Here is an 18,689-nt window from a genome sequence, read left to right as displayed (position 1 = left end):
TACTTGTGTACTCTTGTCTTTTAAAAATATGTTTTAATTTCTAATATACAGATATTGATAACTATAGCCCACATACATAAAGCGTCTTTGATGTCTTAATTTTTTTTCTTTCTCTTTTTTTTCTTTTTTTTTTTTTTTGAGACGGAGTCTTGCTCTGTCGCCCAGGCTGAAGTGCAGTAGCACCATCTCAGCTCACTGCAACTTCCACCTCCCGGGTTTAAGCAGTTCTCCTGCCTCAGCCTCCCAGGTAGCTGAGATTACAGGCGCCTGCCACCATGCTTGGCTAATTTTTGTATTGTTAGTAGAGACGGGGTTTCACCATGTTGGCCAGGCTGGTCTTGAACTTTTGACCTCGTGAGCCACCCTCTTTGGCTTCCCAAAATGCTGGAATTACAGGCGTGAACGCCTGCGCCCGGCCTTTTTTGTTTTGTTTTTTTTGAGACAGAGTTTCGCTCTTGTCGCCCAGGCTGGAGTGCAGTGGTGTGATCTCGGCTTACTGCAACGTCTGCCTCCCAGGTTCAAGCAATTCTCCTGCCTCAGTCTCCCAAGTAGCTGGGATTACAGGGGCCCACCACCACGCCCAGCTAATTTTTGTATTTTTAGTAAAGATTGAGTTTCACCATGTTGACTGGGCTGGTCTCGAGCTCCTGACCTCAGGTGATCCACCCACTTCGGCCTACCACAGTGCTAGAATTACAGGGGTGAGCCACTGTGCCTGGCCAAGGTCTTAATTTTTAAGAGTCCAAAGGGGTTTTGAAACCAAATGAGAACAGATAACTGTTAAAACCGTGGTAGGCTGAGTTAGAACGTTATTTTAAAGAAAAAATTATAAAAATTGACAAATAATACCTACTTTTAAATTATTCAAATAGAGCCAAAAAGTAAAAATGATAATTTTAAATTTGCAAAGTCTATTATTCAGAAGTAATATTACTAGTAGCATGATAGATTTTTCTAGATGTAATTCTCTATATAATTATATGTATGTTTATTGGAAAATATATACTGTCCTATGGCTTGCTGTTTTTTAATTAACAGTGTATCTTAAGTATATTAATATGTGTAGATTGGTCTTATTTTAATCATTGTGGGCATTTTGTTGAATAGGCATAGTGTAATTTAATAACGAGTTCAGTGATTGAGTTGTTTCCACACAGTGATTGTGCAAAAAAGCCAACTCACTTACATTGGTGGAAACTTTCTAAATAACCAGCCAATGTTTATGTTGGTACTATTTAAAAAGAATAACATGTGATTTAAAAAAAGGATAATAGGAAAATCTATTAAAATTATTCATCTTATCATTGAAAGGATTTAAAAAACCTGTTATCTCATTGGGTGCTGAATAGGTATTTAGTCAACATTCATTTTTAATAGAACAAAAACTTAGCAACAGAGGAAAAGGAGGGTAATTAAATTAAAAAACTAACACCATTTGTAATGTTATAAAACTGGGATGTCTCTGGAATGTGAGGACCATTTGTGATATAGCTCTATCAGCTGTGTCTCAGTGAGTGTGTGGTTTTAACCTTTTGTAGCTTCAGCATCTTCATTTCAGAAATAGAAATATAGATACCAGCTTTTCTGGAGTCATAGAGTTATGAAGATTTTATGAGATTTATATAAAAGCCTTGGGCATACTGTAAGAGTCTGTTTAAGAAATAATTTGTTTTTAAAGGCAGGAAAAATATAGAAAGATGTATGATAAGAAGAGAAACTGCCTCAGGTTTTATTCCGACCTTTTTCTGTTCTAAGTGATGAGTTATATTGTGCCACATACCTTGATCAAATCACAGAAATTTCGAAGATCCCTTTTAGAACTCTGGTTAGACACTTAGGTAGAGACAGTATAGCAGTGATGAGAGTGTGGACTCTGCAGGGCTGGAGCTTCCCAGGTCAGACCTGCTCTGCCATTTTCTAACTTTGTAGTGTTAGGTTACTTAGCTTCTTTGTACCTTAGTTTCCTTATTTATAAAATGGGGATGATAATGATACTATCCTTTTAGTATAATTGTTATGTAATTGTAAAAGTGTTTTTGAGATTAATGTGAAGTAGTCAACACTGTACCTTGCACTTAGGTGGAACTATATAAATGTTACTTCTGTGTTGATGATTCAGCTAAATTATTTTCTTTTTAAATTACTACGTTACCAGGTGTTCATTTTAGAGGAATTAGAAATTACAGATGAACCAAAAGAAAAAGAACATCCTAAAAAGCCTGCCTCTCAGGCAGAACTAAGAATGTTTTAATTTTGCCATGAATTCTTTCAAACTTTATAGCATAAAAGGAGGTCCATCTTCTTCGTTTCCTGTTTGTTCTTTTCCCCATTTCTGGTCCATCTCCATTCATTCTCCTATCTGGTCAACAAATACTGAGCACATACTATGAGCTAGTATTGTGCTAGGACAGTGGGATTCAGTGGTGAGCAGAGATCTAGACCATCTTTTTGGAGCTTAAGATCTAGTGGGAGAAACAGATTTTCAATCAAAATAGCAGGACTGGTTATAAATAGTGATATTTTCTGTAAGGGAAATATGTGGGGAGGTTTGAAGGATTATGTAGGAAAACCTGGTCTGACCAAATCTGGGTGTTGTATACGTCTTGGTGCCGATGGACCACTACTAGTTGCAATACGAATTTAACAGCACTAGAGTTAATCAAAAGTATATTGAAAAATTAACACAGTTGATTATATAAAAATAAATTTTCATAAATGAAAAATATATTTGCAGTTCATATTACACACATGGCTAATTTCTTATATAAAGAGTGCCTACAAATAGAAAAAGATTAATAACCAGATGGGAAATGAGAAAAGGTTATAGGTAGAAAGTTCTTAGAAACACAAATGACTCTTAGAAGTAAAAGAAGAGGCTCAACTACCAATAATAAGAGAAATGTAGTTCACAACTATAATGGGATATTTGTCACCTTCCAGATTGGCAGAGATCAAAGAATTTAATAACACTATATTGGGAAGGTTGAGTGGAACAAAGCACGTTAATACACTTGTATACATAACCCAGTAGGTACTTTTTGTGGAAGATAATGTGTTAATGTGACCAAAATTACAAATGTCCTTTTCTTTCCACCCAGAAGTTTCACTTCTAGAAATTATAAATATTATAAATATAGGAATCTTAGAAATACTCATTACAGCATTGTAGTGATAAAAGATTGGAAACAATTTAAATGTCAGTCATTAGTGTACTGGTTAAATAAATTATGATACCTTCATATAATGGTAGTTTTTTATATACCAATTTGTGTGCAGTAGTCACCAAGTTATATGACAGAAGTGAGTTGGAAAACAGTGTGTATTGTATCCTATAATTCCTGGGAAAATACTTTAAATACACACTTGGTTTATGCTTAGAACATCTATGAAAGGACATGCAAGAGATGGATAACAGTGGTTCTCTAAATAGGGAAACTGGGGACCAGGTAAGGAGGAGTCATATTTTCAGCGTATATGAATCTGGATTTACATGTTACCTGTTTTGAAAAAGTGAAATGGTTTTTCAAAAATCATAGGGCAATCAGTGAATAAAAATATATTCTAATCTCCCTGGGAATACATTCTGGTTTGGATTTTTCATTTTTGTCATCTTCTTGTATGACATCTTCAGACTTTTACAACTGACCACATTCCCTCTGAGCTCGTTCTCCTTTCTGAACTAGTTTTCTTTGTGTTTCCTGTCCTGTAGTTAGGAAAAATGAGACTGACAATCCCATGCCGTGCAGTGACTTGTACACATCTGCAGTGTTTTGATGCTGCCCTTTATCTACAAATGAATGAGAAGAAGCCCACCTGGATTTGTCCTGTGTGTGACAAAAAAGCTGCCTATGAAAGTCTAATATTAGATGGGTAAGTATATCCCTTTTAACAGCTGATATGGACTAATACAACAGCTGTTGGCAATGTCTTTGTTCAGTACAGCTTACTGAACTAAATTCTAAATAAATTCTACTCTAGCATAAATCCAGATGTTTGTATGTTTTCTGTCTTATACATAATTACACTCAATCTTATTTATTTATTTTTTTTTTTTTGAGACGGAGTCTCAATCTTATTTTTTATACTGTGGTTAGTGGCTTTTTTTTTTTTTGAGACAGAGTCTCTGTCGCCCAGGCTGAAGTGCCATGGCTTGATCTCGGCTCACTGCAAGCTCCACCTCCCAGGTTCATGCCATTCTACTGCCTCAGCCTCCCAAGTAGCTGGGACTACAGGCGCCCACCACCGCACCCGGCTAAGTTTTGTATTTTTAGTAGAGACGGGGTTTCACCGTGGTCTCGATCTCCTGACCTCATGATCCGCCCGCCTCAGCCTCCTAAAGTGCTGGGATTGCAGGCCTGAGCCACCGCGCCCGGCTGGTTAGTGGCATTTTTATCTCTATAATATGATTTGTGTTGAGGGCAATGTTTTTGCTTTCCAAGATTATATTTTATAAAACCTACAGGAAATAGGGAAAAGTTTGCTTTGTGATGTCATTTTCCTTACCTAGAATTTCTTGAAGTAGCAGGGTCTATGCAAAAAACCAGAGGAAGTGATAGGGTAAATACAGACACATTATATAGCTCTTAAGTTCAAAACTGGAATTCATACCCAGGTATTTCTGACTCTGGAGTCCAAACTCTAAGCATCATCTCTCATATTATATTGCATGTCAGAATTTGGAAAATGGCATGAACTAATTTTTAGTACCTTTTTTCAAATAATACTTTTTTAAAATTGCACATGTCATCCATACACCATGTAAGATTTAGAAAATACAGTTAATGGAAAGATGAAAATAAAATTAGCAGGACCATCCTATGGTGATGACTTTGTTATTGACATATTAAAAAAGACTGAAATGATACTTTTTGTAATGATTTATATTAATATATACATATGATTTTTACTCAATATATAGTGAAAAGTATCCTAGATTTTTAAAGATACTTGTGCAACTTGAAAATGTTTTAAGCCAGGCACAGTGGTACATGCCTGTAGTTCCAGCTACACAGGAAAGTGAGGTGGGAGGATCACTTGAGCCCAGGAGTTCAAGGTGAGCCTGGGCAACATAGTGAGTTGCATCTCTAAAATAAACAACAGAAGTTTTACAAGAGTATTATCTGTGGAGAGGAATGGGGAATGAAGAGTGAATGGGACTTTAACATTCCTTTCTGAACGTTTTTGTTTGCTGAGTTTTTATTTTTAGCTTATTTTGAAAAAATTTCAACCCTACAGAGGTGTTGGAATAGTAGCACAAAGAACCTCCCATGTGACCTTGACCCAGAAGCTTCAGTTGTTAACAATCTACTGCAGTTGTTGTATCACTTTCTCCCTTAATATGTGTGCATATACACATTTTTGGTGTATGCATTTGCGAATGTAGAGAGAGATGATTATTACTATTTTTAGAATTCTTTTGAACCATTTGAGAGTTGCATATGTCATGCTTCTTTGCACATTAATATTTTGTGATGTGTTTGCTAAATTCTCAATATTCCATATTTGTTTCTACTTTTTCAATTTAAAATTGCCCTGTGATGTTAACATTTTTGAAGATGGCATTTTGTATATGTCTATGGAGTTTTCTTCAAGTTCTTAGAAATACTCAAAGGGAATGTATAACTTTAAGACTTTTAGTATTTATTATCAAGATGCCTCCCAGGAGGAGTAAGCTATTTTTCTCTCCTAGTAAATCATTTCACTCTCATGCCAACAGGCATAACACTGTCCACTTCTCAGTTCTCTTAGCAGCCTTACATATTAAATCTTACTTTAAAAATGTCTACTCTTGGGTGTGGTGGCTCACACGTGTCATCCCAGCATTTTGGAAGGCCAAGGCAGGACGATTGTCTGAGGCCAGGAGTTTGAGGCTGCAGTGAGCAATGGTCATGCCATTGCACTCCAGCCTGGGTGACAGAGCAAGACTCTGTTTCAGAAGTAAACAAAACAAAACAGAACAACAAATAAAAATGTCTACCAGTTTCCTAATTTAAAAGATAGCTAATCATTTTGACTTTTAATTTTTTTATTATAAGAGTTATCAGATATTTCTTTAATTCCATATATTGGTAATTGTAATATCGTTTACAAATTGCCTCTTAATGTTCCTTTTTTAAAAAAGATTTTGCTATGGGCTTGCGCATCTTTTTCTTACTGGTCTATAAATAGTCATTATAGATTGAGGATATTAATTTCTCTGTCCGCATGTGCCAAATGTGTTTTCCCAGTTTGCCTTTTATTTGTATTTATTGTGACCTTTGTTTTCCATTCAGAAGCTTTACATTTTTTTTTCATCAAGTCTTGTCTTTTCCGTTTTGAACTTCTGTCTTGAAAATGTTTAGAAAGTTGTAGAGATTTTATATGAGCATTTGCTTGTTTTCATCAGACACATTTATGATTCCTTTTTCCAGTTGTGCAGTTGTTCCATCATACATTGCTTCATGAATTCATTCAACACAGTACTTACTAAATACCTATCATGTGTCAGACACTAGGTCTAAAAATGATGAGCAGAGCTCTTTTAGTATGGGAGACAGTAAAATAGAAAGCATATGAAGTGTAAAGTGCTATGAAGATAAGGAATGACACTATGGGAGGAAAACTGGGGATGGGGAATGAACTTTACAGTAGGGAATAGGTGATCCCATTAAGGTAGGGATCACCTCACCCTAGCACCCAAATTATTCTCAACCACATTTACTTGAATAATCTCTCCCACAGATCTGAGATACTACTTGCATTATCTAATACATTTCTTGTAAATACTAATGTTAACTTCTGAACTTCTATTTGTTCCATTGATCAAAGTATTAGTAGGCCAGTACGAAACTATTTTTATTAGATTTCTATTATGTGGTAGTATTTCTTAGGCCGTTTCTTTTCAGAATTTTTTTGACTAGTGTCACAGTACATTCTGCGATATTCACTTGAATAAAAGCATTCTGAAATTACACAGAACCTTTTTGGGTTTTCATTTACATTATGCTGAGTTTTCAGTATAGTTGAGAAAAATAAACCTCTTCTCATGAAGTAGGCATTTTTGGCGTAAGAACTACTCATGTACAATGTACAATTTGATAAATTTTGACCTCTTATATACCTGTGAAATCATTATCCCAGTCAAGATAATGAACACACCCATCACACCCAAAGTTTTCTCATGTATGTTTTCAATCTCTCCCTCTCAGTCCTCAAGCAAACACTGATATGCTTTCTGTTTCTATAGATTAGTTTGAATTTTCTAGACTTTTATGTGAATGGAATCGTAAACTGTGTGCTTCCTTTGTCTAACTTCTTTTACTCAACATACTTGTTTGAGATACATTTATGTTGCATATACCAATATTTCATTTTAATTGCTGAGTTGCATTCTCACCCACAGTTTGTCAGTTCATGCGTTGATGGGTTTGTTCTGGTTTTGGGCTGTTGGAAATACAGCTACTGTGAACATTCATGCCCAAGTCTTTGTGTGGACTGTTTTCATTTATCTTGGGTAAATACTTAGGAGTGGAATGCCTGGGCACATGCCTGGTGTGTGCTTAACTGCAAGAAACTGTCAAACTGTTTTCCAAAGCAGTTGTACTATTTTCTATTTCCACCAGCAGTATATAGAGAGTTTTGATTGCTCCTCATTCTCATTAACATTTGGTATGGTTTCTCTTTTTTTGGAGGGGGGAGTGAGCGCAGAGTCTCGCTCTGTCGCCCAGGCTGGAGTGCAGTGGAGCGATCTCGGCTCACTGCTAGCTCCGCCTCCTGGGTTCACGCCATTCTCCTGCCTCAGCCTCCCGAATAGCTGGGACTACAGGTGCCTGCCACCACACCCGGCTAATTTTTTGTATTTTTAGTAGAGACGGGGTTTCACCATGTTAGCCAGGGTGGTCTCGATCTCCTGACCTCGTGATCCGCCCGCCTCGGCCTCCCAAAGTGCTGGGATTACAGGCGTGAGCCACCGTGCCCCGGCCTATTGCCCACTTTTTAATTGGGTTTTGTTTTCATATTATTGAATGTTGGTGGTTCTTTATGTATTCTGGATACAAACGTCTTACCAGGTGTATGATTTTTAAATGTTTTCTGTCATTTTATCTTTTCAGTCTTTTAACAGTGTGTTTCAAATAGCAGAAGTGTCTAATTTGAATGAAAGCTAGTTTACCAAGTTTTTCTTTTATGAAAGATTGTGCTTTTGGTATTATTTTAAGACATTTTCCCTAACTCAAGGTCACAAATATTTTTTCTGAGCTTCCTGTAGGAGTTTCATAATTTACTTTTACACTTAGGTTTATTATTTCTATCAAGTTAATTTTTATGTATGGTGTAAGATAACAGGATTTTTGTTTTTGTTTGGTATATGGCCATGTGATTGGTGCACCATCATTTGTTAAGATTAGTTTTTCCTCATTGAATTGCTTTTGCACTTTTTACAAAAATTAATTGACTATATGTGTGGATCTCCGGACTGTTGTATTGATTTATTTGTCTGTAGTTGTGTCAATACTGCATTCGCTGAAAGTCAGGTAGTGTGAATCTTCCAACTTTGTTCTTCTTTTTCAAAGTTGTCTTGGCTATTGTAGATTCTTTGCATTTTCATACAAATTTTGGAATCAGCTTGTCAACTAGGGAAAAAAACCTGCTGGGATTTTGATTTGTTTTTCATTGACTCTGTAGATAAGTCTGTGGTGACATAACAATATTGAGTCTTCTGATTTATGAACAGGATGTATCTTTCTATTTATTTGTCTCAGCAGTGTTTTACAGTTTTCAATGTGTCTTGTACATCTCCTGTCAAGTTTATTCCTAAATATTTCATATTTCTGTGGTATGTAAAAATTTTTTGTGATTATGGCTAATATATAGAAATATAGTTGACCTTTGTATATTGCTTTCATATCAAGATATGTTATTCCCATCCCTTAGTAGTTCTAGTGGCTTTATTATAGATTACATAGGATTTTCTATATAGTCAGTAATGTTTTTTAAATAAAGACAGTTTTACTTCTTCTTTCTAACGTGGCTGCCTTTTGTTTTCCTGCCACCTTGCATTGACTAGTCTGGTAATATGGTGCATTATGTTGATTGACTTGTGGATATTAAACTAATCTTGTATTGTGGGAGTGAACCCCATTTGGTCATGATTTGTTATCCTGTGTGTATTCGTTGTTGGATTTGTTTTGCAAAGTTCATGGGGGATGTTGGTATTTAGTTTTGTTCCAGTGCCTACCTGGTTTTATTATCAGAGTAATGCTGACCTTGTACAATGAGTTGGAAGTAGTGGTATTATTTCTTCTCAAATATTTGGTAGAATTCCCTAGAGAAGACTTTGGGCCTGGGATATTTTTTTTTTTTTTTGGGTGAAGTTTTTAACTACAGATCCAACTTCAGGCATAGGGCTTCTTAGGTTATCTGTTTCTTTTGGAGTGAGTGTAAATAAGTTTGACTAGAAGCTGATTTTTCTGTTTTTCTTTTTATCTATTTGGTTGTTTTTTTCTTTATTTCTCTTTTTCTTGCTTTTACTATAATTTGCTTTTTTTTCTAGTTTCATAAAGTTATTGATTTGAGACTATTTTCTAATTAGGGAAGATTATTTACTTTAAATACTACTTTAGCTACAGTCCACAAATTTTATTACATTTTTATTTTCATTCCGTTCAAAATCTTATTTTTGTCTTTGACTCATGTTTCTTTAGTTTCCAAATATTTATGAATTTTTCAAATTTTTCTGGTACTGACTTAATTTGAACATAATTCAGATACGCTTTGCTTATTTTAAATTTATTGAGACTTCTTTTATTTACCTATTCTTCCCTCCTTCCCCTACCCCATTATCCTTTTTTCTCAAAGTTAAAGTTTATAAATTATTTTACTATATAGTAACCTTTGTCTGCTTGTGTTTGTTTTGCGTGCTGTGTTAGAGGCTGTTCTTACTGCCAGCCTCAGCTAGGAGGCTGCAGGTATCTACTAATCTCTAGCCGTTGATGCTCACTGAGTTACACAGGTGATGCTCAGTAAGTTACTTAACTATTATGTCGCCTGTTACAGATTTAAAACAGGACAAAGAGGGTGTAATAATTGTTGTAAAGTATAAAAGTATTGCAATACCAAAAGAAAAGGGGATCAGCTAGCATTACTTATGTTTTCAAGGTAATGTGTGTTACTTTCTTATTTCCCCTTTAGGCAAAGCTGTTCATTACATGTATGTACTTCTTAATTGTTTTTAGGCTTTTTATGGAAATTCTCAATGACTGTTCTGATGTGGATGAGATCAAATTCCAGGAAGATGGTTCTTGGTGTCCAATGAGACCGAAGAAAGAAGCTATGAAAGTATCCAGCCAACCGTGTACAAAAATAGAAAGTATGTGTAGAACAGCAGCAGAGAGCAAAGCAGTGAGACTTATGTAACATTATCATTAATCTTGGCCCCTAGAACTATACGTTTGGAATTCAGCTTGTTGACTCAATCTTTTGATTATATATAATTTCCCCCAAATGATTTTTATTCTTTCCTGAAGAAATGTGCTGAAGTTTATACTATCTTACCAGCTATTTCAAAGTACATTTTTCGTATGTAGAATAAAGGAAACATTCATCTAAAATCATTTTAAAATACGATGTTTGTTACAAAACGAAAAGTCACAAATGAATTTATGTGGAAAGTTTTTCAGAATTGTTTTTAGAGTATCTGTAGGTGGAACCCTGAGTGGAGGTGAGGTTAGAGGGCTGCATCATTGATTAATGGCCTTGTTGGTTTGGGGATGGTCACAGGTTAATTGCTCAGAAAGTAAACAAATTGTTTCCTTCCATTTCTTTGTGGGGAGGAATATTAACATTGCCTTGATTACCTAGAATGTGTACTTATCCATCAACTGCCTGCATCTATCCACACTAAGTAGGGAAACTGAGGGCATTTTGAGTAATTGAAACCCACAAGGGAACTTAGAGTTTCTTTTTACCTAACAATTTGAAACCCACACGTGAACTTAGAGTTTCTTTTTATCTAAGTCTATTCACTGCATTTCAGTTTTGTTCTGATTACATTTGAAGTTCTAACAAACAGTGTAATGAATGGAGTAAGAAGAAAGGGGAAAAAAAGAATTTATGCCATTATTAATTATTCCTCTGTGATTGATACTGAACCTGAGTGCAGTGACCAAGGTTTCTGTCATCTTTGAGAAAAATGGGGAGTGGTTTAGTTGATAAATTTCTATTGCTTTTCCATTATCAGCTGTCTTTCATTTTTAACTAAATACATTCAGATAATATACTTTTCTATGAAAATGTTGAGTTAACATATAGGGTATGTGAGACTATCTTTGTGGGTAGTCTATGGACCTATGTGATTCGTAGATAATTCATAAGAAAAGTTTAAATGTGTGAGTAACTTAAGTGAGAGGTTTGGGTTTTTTCAACTTATCAAGGTGAAAGTTTTTATCAGTTCTGGCTTATGGTGAAAAGTTTGTACTTTCTTTGATATGAGCATGATTGCTAGAATGGAAATATCTGGTTCTGAGCTAACTATGCAACGTGTCTGTGAGAATACATAGCTGGTGAACTCACCTATTTTTGTCCCATGGCCTGAGACCAGTTCCCTAACTCTCCGTGTCTTTCTGTAAAACGACTGCTGACCTGCAGAGACAGGATGAGCATTAGGAGCTGCACAAATCCTTCAGTGGTATTGGAGGCATAACTAAGAACATTCTGTCTGAATGAGAGTTTGAGACTTCTGACCTTCTGTCAAGGAATAGTGCTCACCTGTCTCCCTAGGTGAACAACCATTTTACAGACAGAGGTCTGGAGTTAGGGAGTTGGTACCTGTCCATGGGTTGGAGTAGGTGGCTCCACTGGCGCTATGTGTTGTCAGGAATATACTATACTGAATATACTAGACTCTACCACTAGAGTTTATTTGTGTTATACCTTTGATTTTTTTTTTTTCCTTTTGTTTCCTTACATGCAGGTTCAAGCGTCCTCAGTAAGCCTTGTTCAGTGACTGTAGCCAGTGAGGCAAGCAAGAAGAAAGTAGATGTTATTGATCTTACAATAGAAAGCTCTTCTGATGAAGAAGAAGACCCTCCTGCCAAAAGGAAATGCATCTTTATGTCAGAAACACAAAGCAGCCCAACCAAAGGGTTTGTTAATTTATAGTTCACTATTGTTCATTACACTCGCAACTAATTGCTCTTGGGGTAGATTTATAAATGTCTCTTTGGGAAATGGTGTAACTGTAGAAGGCTATTTTAATTTGCCTTTGTTGAGTTGGAACATTTTCAAGTAAGCACATTGTTTGTAGGAAGCACATTTTGATGGAGAAAATATTTACGTCTTTGGAAAGTGAGCGTGTGAGGTATTTATTTCCTACCTGAGACTTTTTGTTATTTTCTTGAACCTGTTTGTAAGGAAATTTGGCATCTCAGACCAAATGAGAAAGTCTGGTGTAATGGGGTGTGGAACTGGGAATCTGACAAGTGTGGATTCCAATTATGGCACACCATCGCTTACTTGTTCTGTGATCTTAGATGAAATACTTAATTTGATTGAGCCTCTTTTTTGTGTTCTGTTAAATGGAGCTAAATAATGCCTATATTACAGGATTATTTTCAGGTTTTAATGAGATGAAAGAAAGCCTCAGTGTCAGGCATGTGGTAATTTCTCAATAAAAATTGATTTCTTTCCCTTCTCAACCTCTCCAGGGCAAGCTATGGATGGGTAAGATGGCATTCTACCTGAATTTTAGCATAGATTCTCTATAAGTTATCTGGCAGAAGCCATTACTGGCCTGCATTTAAAATCAGGTTTGGGTATTTAGCAATAGTTGCTTTTTCAGAGAGGTTTTGGATCATACAAGGAGATAACAGGAGAGTTCTCCTGACAGTTCACGAACACATTCTTTCAGACTTGGGAGTGCTAGTGTCATCTTTTTGGCCTCTTGGTCCACTTTATTTTCTAACAGCTTTACTGAGGTATAATTTACATAGCATAAAATGTACCCATCTTAAGTATGTAACTGCACAATTCAGCGATATTTTAGAAAATACATAGAGCTGTGCAATCATCACCATGATTCAGTAGTAGAATATTTTCAACACCCAAAAAAACTTTCTTCATGTTCTTTTGTAGTTTATTTCTAGTTACACCCCAAATCTAGGCAGTCATTTTTTTGTCTCTGTAATGCCTATTCTAGACATTTTATATAAAATACCTCCTTTTGCAACATTGTTTATTTTTATAATTTTAAGAATTAAACCTTTTCAGCTGCCTTCTTTACTGTTAAAATACTTAATATTTCCAGATATAATTTACACATATATTAAGGGCATATATTTACTTCTACCTATTTAATTAGAATGAGGTGGGGTTTTTGTGTGTGTGGAACAAAATGAGGAAGTGTTTCAAGTCGATTTTTTCCTGTTGTGCCAATCATTTATTGCTCCTTTGAGACAAATTGACTGGTACATCTTAATTTAAATAATACACAAAAAATGAAGATATAATTTTGAAATGGTTACTGGGGTGGAGTATCAGGGGAATGAATGCTTAGATGTGATGTTTCTGGATTTTACTCTGTAATGATATCCTTTAGAATATAGTGGAAAAACATGAGTTGCAAGTACTGTAGTTGGCTGAATTCATGCCAGGTTGAGAGGTCATGCCTAGTGATGCTGACTCATGAGTCATTGTGATCTTGGAGCATGTCTCTGGTAGCATGCCACAAGGGTCTACCCTCTGTCCTTTACCACATTTTTATCTATGTTTGATGAGTCCATGAAACAGGAGGGATGGCACATACACAGTGGGTGACAAAATCTGAAGTGACCTCAGTATGCAGAGGAATAAGGATAGTTTACATCTGTGGTCAGCTACTATAGAGATAAATGTTAAGGTTTCTCATCTAGGCTGAAAAGAAAACAAAAACTAACATTGGTAAGTATAAGGTAGAAATTTGTAACTAAACCAGCAACACTTGAAAGTTTATTTTAGAAGTCTGTATAAAGTGCAGCTACCTAGTTCATTCCATGAAGCTGATGTAGCCCTTAATACCCAAGCTAGACATACATACACATTAATACTTACACGGAAGAACTCTTAAGAAACAGACTCATGTAGAAAGATAAATGAAAATTCTGAATTCAGTCTTAGGAAATCATTTAATTATATATTAAAATGACATATGTGACAAAGTAGTTTATCCTAGGAGTGCTTTAATATTAGGAAATACATTGATAAGATGTATCTTGTCATAAGGACAACTATGTAGTCGTCTTCATAGATGTTGGAAAGGCCTTCAGTAAATTAATTGCCATTTCTGATAGAAACTCTTCAAATGTCAGGTTTCAATTAATGGTTTGAAGGGTTCACCACTAAAACCAATTTGTTCTTAGCATTAGTAAAATAAGCATAGTATCCAGGATCCATACCGTGCCAGTTTTGTTCCATTTTAGGCTATATGACTCTCAGAGCATTTCAGTCAGTGCTGATCATTAAGAATGGTATTAACAAATAAGTATGACCAGAGCAGGGGAACAGGAAAGTGAATAGTGGAATCTGGAGCAAGATGGATGACTGGGTCTTAAGGACTGAAGCTGTTAAACCAGGAGAAGAGATTATGTGACAGCCACCTTGTAGTTCTTAAAAGGGAGACATTGACTAGCTGGATTAAATTTGTGATTTCTTACCAGATTTAGGTCCAGTGAACTAAAGATACATGGACAGACTTTCTGTTGGAGCTTTCTGAGTACTAGGAAATTTAATCTTTTGTCCCGAAATCATATTTTGTGTTTTAGAGTGGCTGCCGCCTGTCACAGTGTCATAGTGGAGGCTCATGCTATGGTTATATCATCTCTGTGATTCCCTCCTACTCTTAGACCTTTGTGGCTTTGTTCTTGGTTGTCCTTTTCATATCCTTTCTTGTAGTTCAGTATCTAGAGTTTTTATGGTTTTCCTATGCTGTGTAAGTTTGTCATAGGATTTTTTGGCCGTCAAAGATAGTAAGCAAATGAGAAAGAATAGAGAATGAGAAATCGGGAAAACCTCTAATTCACAGCCCCAAAATTATGTGAGCAGCTATTTTTTCTTTTTCTTTCTTTTTCTTTCTTTTTTTTTTTTTTTTTTAAATTTTTTTGAGGCAGGGTCTCAGTTTGTGACCCAGGCTAGATTGCTGTGATGTGATCCCAGCTCATTGCAGTCTTGACCTCCTGTGTTCAAGCGATCCTCCTGCCTCAGCCCTCCAATTAGCTGGAACTACCACCCCCAGCTAATTTTTTTGTATTTTTTTTGTAAACATGGGGTTTCACCATGTTGCCCAGGCTGGTCTCAACTCCTGAGCTCAAGCCATCCACTTGTCTTGGCCTCCCAAAGTGCTAGGATTACAAAGTGCGTAAGCCAGCACACCTGCCTGTGAGCAGCTATCTTTTAAGAGGTATATTGTTTTAGTAAAAATTATTCTTATAAACAATTTTACAAAGCACCAAGAAGAAAGCAAAAAGTATCTCACCTAGAGAGAATCATTGCTATTTTGATGGCAGTCCTATTCCCTTTCTCTGCATACCAACTGGAGTCTTTGAATGCAGTCTTATAATACCTGTCAGAAGAAACTTGTATGTTAATCTTAAGACCTTTAGAAAATCTCTGATGTTTTTCCATATTAAAAGATAATTTTGCATATTATGCCCCTTCTGGAAAATGAGTGGTTGCTTTGCCTTAGTAAGAAGGTATTCTAAAGACAGGAAACAAAAAAAGGATAAATTGGTATGTCTCCAGATTAATCATTAGGAATTGGTAGCAAAATTGAATCTTTTTTATACTTTTATGATCATAAAGTGGGAGCATACAGTGAACTTCAGGGTTATAAATAAAAATTGTCAACCTATTTTCAGACATCCAAGTCTGAGCCAAATGTGAGTTTCATGCAATTCTCTGATCCAGCATATAATCCAAAATACTAATATTTGCTGTATAGCAGCATTCTAGCAATTCACTTTTGTGCTGTGATATTATGGATAAAGTTACAAATGTTTAAAATATAAATGTACACTTGCATAATGTATACACATATCTGTGTGTGTTTACCAATCCTATGAAGAGGCAGTAACAAACTTTAGAAGCTTTAAATCTTTATATATAGCATCACATTTTTACATCCATCATTTCACCATCCATAGCCATTTACATTTTTTCATGGAATCTGTTACTCATTTCTGTTTTTTGCATAGGCTTTAGAATCATTTTGTTTCTGAATGTGGTCCTTGTGAAGATTCTGATAACAAAAACCTGCTACCAGTATGTAATTTGATAATCCTAACTAATGACTACTTTAAGCCATTCTATGTAAAGTTGAATTTGTATTAATGTTTGCAACATTCAGGTGATGGGAATTAACCAACACTAAATTGTTAGCTTTTCATATGTTTGCTGAGGTTTTAGATGTTGATTTACTAATTTTTACCCCCATTGGATTTTCACATTTCACATGTTTTGACAGTCAACCTTTTGGTATTGCCTAAGTAAGGAGTAGCTATTTAATCATGTAAAGTTTCATGTTGCTAAGTGACAGGACACGTACAGTTATTAGGTGTTACTGTGGTGACAGGTGTATAGGGACATTCACTTGACTCCTCTGTAGATGTAAGTCAAGGGGTCAGAGAAGGAAAGGGAGCTCTGTTATTGTTGTTACATGTAAGTCTATTTCAAGTTGAAGGGTCAATCAGGATCAAAACAAAAGAATCTCCAGTGTGAAATAGCAAAGGATTAGAAGGGGGAGTGGGAGAATGTTTCACTGTTTTCAGACCTCCAAAAAAGACGAGCTTTAGGTACAATATAACTTATTTTATCTCCTCCCAACTTCTCTTTTTCCTCCAGAGTCTGCCTTTTCTAACATTCTTTTCTAACGTTCATTGTCTTTTTCTTGTACCAGAAAGTCTTTTAGTTTCTTTCAGTGGCAGAGAAAGAAAAAAACCATGATAGGTTAAATGTACTTTTTTTTTGAGACAGGGTCTTGCTCTGTTGTCCAGGCTAGAGTGCAGTGGAGCATTCATGGCTCACTGCAGCCTCTACCGCCTGCACTCAAGCAGTCTCAGCCTCAGCCTTCCAAGTAGCTAGGACCTTAGGCATGCTTCAGTACGTTTTTTTTTCTGTTTTTTTTTTTTTTTTTTTTTAATTTTTTGTAGATACAAGGTCTCCCTGTGTTGCCTAGTCTGGTCTCAAACTTCTGGCTCAAGCAATCCTCCTGCCTTGGCCTCCCAAAGTCCTGAGATTACAGGTGTGAACCACCTTGCCTGGCTCTAAATGTACTTTTAAGTAGAAAGTTTTTAAATTAAATGAAACTTTATATATATTTGGTCTTCAAAAGCCTGCCTGTTAATATTTTAACAACAATAAGATATTAATACTTTGAGATAGCCAGAATAATCAGAGCCACTTCTTTAGTCCCCTCCCCAGCACTCATATATACTCCAGTCTCTCCTCCTTACCCATTGTGTCCTTCCTCCAATTTCTCATAAAAACTCTTGTGTGTGAGAGGTGGTCTCATGTTATTTGAAAAACTTGTGATGATGTCCTGTTCTTCTCCTTTGATCCCTGTGAAGGACCACTGTTTTCAAACCTCCAAAAAAGACGAGCTTTAGATACAATATAACTTATTTTATCTCCTCCCAACTTCTCTTTTTCCTCCAGAGTCTGCCTTTTCTAACATAACTCACATACTGCTTGTGGATTTAGGTCTTCGAATAGCACTGGAGGCCAAGAAATCTCCAGATTCTAACCTACAGACACGTGATTGAATTTTGGAAGATAACTTCCTTCTATCTTTATCTACCTCAGGAAAATGTATTTTCAAATACCAGGCTATGTTATTGCCTCAAGAATATTATATGTCATAAGCTTCCTAAATGGATCAGTTTTTAAAGATTTCTGAACTCTGACCTGTGTTATTTATTCACTTTTCTGAGACTTAACATAGTTGCCCACTCAACCGTATATGTACCCTCAAGATGACTGTTTTCCACGTTTGTAGTGATATCCATATTTAAGTGGTTTGACATTTAAATTGAGGTTATGAAATAGTTTGTCAGAGTACAAAGAATGTCATGCAATTTGTCATTTCTTATTACTGATATTTAATAATCAGCAATAACAGGAAAGGGAAAGGATGCCCAGAGGTTATCCCAGTCTAGCTTTGTGACCATGGTTCTACTTTAAGTTTTTGAGACGTTTTCTTCATCTTCATAATGGTCTTTTCCAGCTACAGAATTCTGTATCTTCGTCATTAAGCTTACGGTAGTTGACTGGCAGTGCTTTGGGATACTAACCTTAATGTTTTACCCCTTGTTTGCAAGGTTCCTACTATCAACCATAAGACCAGTAATGATGCTCAGTTTCCTACATACATTCAAGGATGTCTTTCTTGTGAAGCTGTAGTTGTTTACCCTGGGCTAAGAGAAAATGCAGGTTAAATAGGAAGAATGCAAAAAAATCTCTGTTTAAGCTTGAACTTTTTCAAAATACGTTTAGTTATACTGCTTCTTGAAATTATAAAGTAATTCTATAGTGTATATATATTTTTTTATATAATATCAGTTGTGAAGTATTTATTACATGTTTAATTTGTATTTTTGGTAGCATGAACAGCTAATTTTAAAATCATAAATTATCTTGGGATTTCACCTACCTGGTAGGTGGTATCATGGTAGCCAGCATTTTTATTT

The 18,689-nt window shown here is 35.7% G+C and overlaps 1 protein-coding gene across 12 annotated transcripts in view; it reads left to right on the top strand.

The window, feature by feature from the left end:
• The window catches only part of PIAS2 (protein inhibitor of activated STAT 2), a 158,864-nt gene that overhangs the window by 75,986 nt on the left and 64,189 nt on the right, over positions 1–18,689 (top strand). For all 12 annotated transcript variants that reach the window (XR_640469.3, XM_021930099.2, XM_021930101.2 and 9 more), the window contains 3 exons: positions 3,710–3,870; positions 10,212–10,345; positions 11,948–12,119. Coding sequence is in view for 11 of the 12 variants with exons in the window: in XM_021930099.2 (XP_021785791.2) it covers positions 3,710–3,870; positions 10,212–10,345; positions 11,948–12,119 (467 nt within the window). In the remaining variant the exon portion in view is untranslated. The remainder of the gene's footprint in view (positions 1–3,709; positions 3,871–10,211; positions 10,346–11,947; positions 12,120–18,689) is intronic.

Source organism: Papio anubis, chromosome 19 (assembly GCF_008728515.1).
Source record: "Papio anubis isolate 15944 chromosome 19, Panubis1.0, whole genome shotgun sequence".
Lineage (NCBI taxonomy): Eukaryota > Metazoa > Chordata > Mammalia > Primates > Cercopithecidae > Papio > Papio anubis.
The sequence above is the reverse complement of the archived record's forward strand: the minus strand, read 5'-3'. Positions and strand labels throughout refer to the sequence as shown.